This window comes from Cyprinodon variegatus, unplaced genomic scaffold (assembly GCF_000732505.1).
Source record: "Cyprinodon variegatus isolate N-32 unplaced genomic scaffold, C_variegatus-1.0 Scaffold323, whole genome shotgun sequence".
Lineage (NCBI taxonomy): Eukaryota > Metazoa > Chordata > Actinopteri > Cyprinodontiformes > Cyprinodontidae > Cyprinodon > Cyprinodon variegatus.
In genome coordinates, this window is record NW_015150776.1 from 148,733 (window position 1) to 154,732 (window position 6,000).

General features: G+C 35.7%; 1 protein-coding gene across 1 annotated transcript in view; it reads left to right on the forward strand.

Annotated features, from left to right (window-relative positions):
- LOC107091063 (ciliary neurotrophic factor receptor subunit alpha-like) overlaps nt 1-6,000 on the forward strand; it is a 268,089-nt gene that overhangs the window by 142,478 nt on the left and 119,611 nt on the right. Inside the window, exon 4 of the mRNA XM_015384788.1 lies at nt 5,045-5,278. Within this exon, the coding sequence (XP_015240274.1) occupies nt 5,045-5,278 (234 nt within the window). The remainder of the gene's footprint in view (nt 1-5,044; nt 5,279-6,000) is intronic.

The window sequence follows — 6,000 nt, forward strand, 5'->3', positions numbered from 1 at the left end:
GGTTCTCCATAATCAAACTTCATCAGTAATCTAATCAACTCAAGAGGGCGTACATGTTTGTTTAATGAGTTGTGTGCTCTCTGGATACATCTCTGCACGAGTCTATGAGGATGTCACCCTGGTCAACTGTGTGGATGCATGCAATCAGTGTTGGTGTAGTATCATTTCTGATGTGTAAATATGTCATTTGCAAATATGTTGCTTTTTCTCATATGTTTTACAATAGTAGTAGTATAATATAGTATTACCAACAGTGTTTGGATTATTGGATGAGAAGAAATGTACACATAGCTATATATTTTTGATTTATTAAATTTTTTATTATGATTTCAGGTTAATGACATTGATTTAAAGTTTTGAAAGATTTGCTGATATGACACAAACCAAAAAATGCCATGCCAAATGGTTTGTGTTTTATTCAACAGGTAATTTTGTTTTTAATCAGCTAATCAAGCAGTCAGTTACAAACATCCTCGCTAACAAATCCTTGCTCCTTACTAATTTATGTAAGGTTGTAACGTCTGATCAACATAGAATGAATTTGATGTATTACCTCTCTGCCAATTTGCATAAAGAAAGTTTCTACTGTACTGAATCTCTCTATATATCAAGCTTAACCCACTATATGTACTTTCCTGATATTTTTATCACTACAGTTTTTATTGGACCCTTATTTATTTGCTTGTTTTTTAAATAATTTTTATTTTATTTGATGAAACAAAATGTTCCACTGAAATTATAAATGTGTCATATCCTTGTTTGAAGAGTCGTGCCATATTGGTTCCTTGGCTGTTGCTGGAGCTAGTTCTCAACTGGTATTATGACAGAGTTGCTTGGGTTTTCCACAACTATGGAGCCAATTTGTTATCATTAAATCAGTGGTTCCCCAACCACAACGTGTGTTTGGGGTGTACGTTTGTGGGAGTGTGCACTCGGAATTCTTTGATTTCCCTTTGGGCAGGTTTAGCAACAGTGACCTCAACACAGGATATAATGTTGACTCTTTACGTTGCTCTTCTCTGGAGGAACATAATAATCCTGCCAAGAACTGCTGTAGCCTTAATGAAACAGATTGTCTTATTGGATGGAAAATTAAACTTTTCTACCTTGGAGAAACTTTCAAACCCATGGAGAATATTGTTGGTGATCAAGTTGTCAAAAAGAAATACAGTGTATTCCCATTTGTCAAACAATATTTAATCATATTGTGTATGACTTTCAGATGCTAATGGAAAGTATTTACAGCTGTCTTTTTCTGGCCCAATTTCCATTCTATATTTAGATTTTTCCTCCGTTCCTCCCACTTAGCTTCTATATTAGAACAAAATTTATCTACATTTGAAGAAAACATGAGTTTTCATATTCTTTGTCCCTTTAAAGGACATAATGTTATTATCTATTATGACTGTGGCATCAACATATATATGGAGAATAAAGTGTTAAAAAAAAGGGTTTTGTTGATTTTCATTTGCATTTTTGGGAGAAATAAAAGTCCTCTGATGTTGCTCATAATGCCTAGTCCATTACCAAGAAATCAATAGCACTTGAGTTGAATGTCATTATGGTTATTAGGCCTGCTTGTCTGCATGGTCATGAGAAATGAGGGCATTATGCAGAGGACCGTTCTTATGTGTGAGTGAGTACATGAGTGTAATCATAAGTATCTGCCTGTGTTTCCACTGTTGCTTTCATGTTTATTATGCATGAGTTGTGTGTGTACAGACTGCTGATGATCAGGGATCTACTACTGGGGAATTCTAAAGTTTCAGCACACTCAATATGGAATGAGTTTCTTCAATGTCAGAGAACAAGTATGAGTTTAGAAATATACATTTGAATCCTACAAATGGAGGAAATTGACTTATTTATGGTGCTTAATTGCATTACCATCTGATTTGTTTATTTATCTAAAGTTCTGGAAAAGTGCTATAAGATTTTGAGAAATCATAGCGAACTCGTCCTCTGTTTCAGCCACTCTTACTGGTAATTATGCTAATGTTTCTATATTAGATGTTTGTCAGAATGTTTGGATAAGGCAGAGAAACCTTCAATCACAGTTTAGTAAATTTTACAGTAACTCTCCTGTTCCTGTTCCTATTCCTTCACTGTTATGGAGGCTGAATGTTCACATTAGAGGATAAGATAAGGTGTATTTATAAATTCTGTATAAGTTGTATCCACATGGCTTCTTTAAGTTGCAATGAACAAACTACAGGATTTTACCATATTTTACTCTTGTTTAGCCTGGATTTAAATAATGTATTTACTGTAACAGTGACACAAGTAGATAAAAGAGATGTTAAAGTTATTTAAGTAAAGCCATGTAATAACCTATGTCAATGAAACTTTCAGTGGCAGTTCTTCAATAGTTTGATGGGTAAATGGACTTTCTCTTTGCGATTAAAGTAACTTCCTAGTAATCAGAAATTTGTTAGACTGAAGTACTTTGAGCTTGCTTGTTAATATTTGATATTTGAGAGAAGCTTTGTCTCATATCTCAGTCTTTTATGTTTACGTAATATAAGTAGGTTGACTATGGAGAAGGCTAGAAAGGAAAATGAGAAGTAGTGCTTTGAAAGAAGCAGATGGTGGGGAAGAAAGAAAGGAAACAGGATAAAAGATGAGGGGTGAGACAGCCACCAATAGGAATTGAAAAGCGGAAAAGAGGGTGTGGTTTTTGATGCACTAGGAAGAAGCCAATGAGAATGTCAAAATATAAAAAGAATTAAACTATGCAGGATATTGTTTAGATATGCAAAGAGGATCTAACTTCAAACATCTGGGTGTTTTTTTGTCTGATTCTTTTCATTTTCTTTATTTGAAACCTGATTCTAGATCCTGCTAAAGATGATTCTGATTTTACACTTGCACTCTGATACCATCTTAATGGCATGTGAAAGTGGTCTGAGTTATTTTGAGCAGGGATCTTTCCTACATTATAAAAGTTCCAAAGAACATCTTCTCTCACTTAGATGGAGCAGTTGATTTAATAATACTTTTCTCAAGTTTCACTTCTCATACTTGTCACATAAAGCCGCAGGGCACCGGCATCATCATCAAAGCTCACATCAAAGTGAAACCGTATGGTTTTTACTCAGATGCAAATAGGTTTTTATGTAAATAAAGTCACACAGGCTTGCACAGAGTAAATTGACAGAGAGCGAGATCAAAGGAAATTGGCATTTCTTGGCACAAATGTGCGTAAATGTGTTCACATTATTTCAGAAAATGTGGAGGGCAACCATGGAAGGTAACTGAGATGAACAGAGCAAGAAATTGTGAGATGGCATGGGATGGCAGGGAAAGAGATAAGAGAATGGGAGTTATGATGTCTGCGGAGGAGTGATAGACAGTACAAGACAAAGAGAACAAACAGTGTTAGGTTAATGTTAATAGGGGCAAGGTTCTTGTTCAATTAAAAATAGATGATACTGTTATGGGACATGAAATAAACATGAAACTGTGTTTACATCTAACTCAGCTGTGTTTCTGTGGGAGCCTTGTCATAGACTGACATGAGAAATCATGCTCTAGTAGGAAAAATGGAGGGATATTGTAAAGAAAAAAAAAGAAGGGGATAAAGGCACATCAAGAAAAAAGCAAGTAGCAAGATATATAGATAAGACAAGAATCATGACAGTATTTGACTTGAGGCCAACTGGGGAGACCTTTTTTCATATTTTCTCCATCCATTTTTTTCTTCCTGAGATGTGGATCAATATGTTTTTGTTGTTTCTTGTTGTGCTGTTGATCTGCTGTGCTTGAGTGTTAATCTGAGGTCTTCACTCCTTGTGGTCGCAACAAGTCCCTTGAGACTTATCAGCGGAGCAGGGCTGCTAACCCCTGGTTTACCGGCCAAAACTGCTATTAGGATCACAGAAATCCCTTAACCCTAAAGGTCACAGACCTAAAAAGGTTTCAGACAAAGCTCTTTTGGCTTCAGAAGCAAGATAGTTGATACTAAGATAAAAGAACAACATTTCTTTTTCAGTAATTCTTTTATTTCTGATAAGGCTTGAATGGAATTGAATGTGAACTCTTTAACAAACAGAACAAAAAAAAGCAGCAAACACTGTTTCTGGAATTATTTTAATGTTAATTTTTCTTTTATTTTTTTATTTTTTTACATATTTTCCTTTTTTCTAATAAATCATATGCTAAGTAATACCTACCAAGTGCAGTCAAACATGAATTGAACACAGCTATATTTCTCCTAAAATGACTTTTCCTTTACCATTTTTAGATTCACTGAAAATGTTTCCAAAGAAGAAATTCCTATTCTCTAATTTTCTCAAATTGAAATAAAAGCAAAATGCTCAGTGAGGGAAATAAGCATTTTCTCTATGACTGTGTTTATTCATTGGTCAACCTTCGGCCTGCACGGAGGACAACATTTACTTTAATCTGATGTTTTTGTTTAGAAAGCTCTGGGTCAGCAGGTCCTTTCTCTAACCTGGCAGAAGCCAAACTGACACTGTGTAGAATTCAAATTGAACTACATGTATTGATCTGGGAAGGCTCCTGTGGAAACTGTTCGCAAAAGGGAGGGACATTCAGTACAATTCTCCCATGTCTAGTTTTAAGACCATTACAGCAGCAATAGCAGCTTCATTTGTTTTACAACTACAGTAGCAGACCAAATCTGTTCAGGAGGAACGTCTTCATCTTCCTATCCACAAAGGCAAAAATAGCGCTCATTTTAAAAAAAGAAATAGAGGTTATTCCAGCTAAAACTGGCAGTGCTTTTCACCTCTGGTTAATGCATTGACGTCATACACGTAACTGCATTTAATTGGTCCGAAACATTTCCGTTTCCAAGCCAAACCCTATCTGCTGGCTTCTGGCAAGATGTATTTTCTGCACTTTGTGAATTCACAAATCCCATTACAATTCATCCTGCTGCAAGTTAACCCCTTAGAGGTTTAATTATTATTAATTATTAGTTACAAAACAGCCAAAACTACAAAGTATATATTGACCATCACCAGTTTTTAATTGCTCTTGTCATGTCAGTACTTAATGTATTTCATTTCCTTGTTTTCAGTTGCAAGGAACCAATATGAGCAGAGGGGCAGCGATGTCACCATGCAATGTGGCTCCCTGGAAAGTGATGCATCAGTGTCATGGAAGGTTAATGGAACAGACATTGAGGCACAGCACCAACTGAATGGTCCAAAGCTGATTCTGACCAATGTTGACCTTGACCACAATGGACTCTACAGCTGCTTTCAGAACCCGCACGGTGAAAGGCGCGATACCATCTTACTCCATGTTGGCCGTAAGTAGCCAAATATTCTTCTCCCAAATAAAACTGAGACATCTTAGGTGTCACCAATACACTTAGGATCTGATCTTCAAATGTTGTGCATGTATAGAAGTACAGGCAAACTGGATAATGTCTGCAAAACTGATCTTGGTGGTGCAGTTTTTAAGTCTATATTTATCAGATTTAAAAGCCAAGAATCAAACTTGCATGCAAAACAGACTGCAGTCATGGGGATTATGGTTAGCATCTGCAACTTAGAAGAGAGGGATTTTTCCCCCCTCAATATTCCTTAATATTTCCTGACTGCTCCGTATAAACGACAGTTAAGTTCTATAAAATTATGAAAGTCTTGTCTTTGGTTGCAACATTTTGAAGAACTGGAGATAAATTCAAACGATTCACTAAAGATAAGACCGTTAATTGTTTCTAAATGAAGACATACAACACACCATTTTACTAGAAATATCTGGTACCTCGTGAACTGTAAAGTGCCTTGAGGTGACATGTGTAATGAATTGGCACTAGGCGTGTAAATCACATCCATCATGGCGATTCGATTTAGTATCGATTTCCTGACCCAACGATTCGATTATTTTCGATTCTCAAGAATACACCACGATTCGATTCGATTAATCGATTAATCGGTTAAATTTTTCCATTATTATTATTATTTATTTTACACCTTACAGGCTAAACAAAGTTTCAAGTTTGAAATAAATCAATGAAAGCTGTAA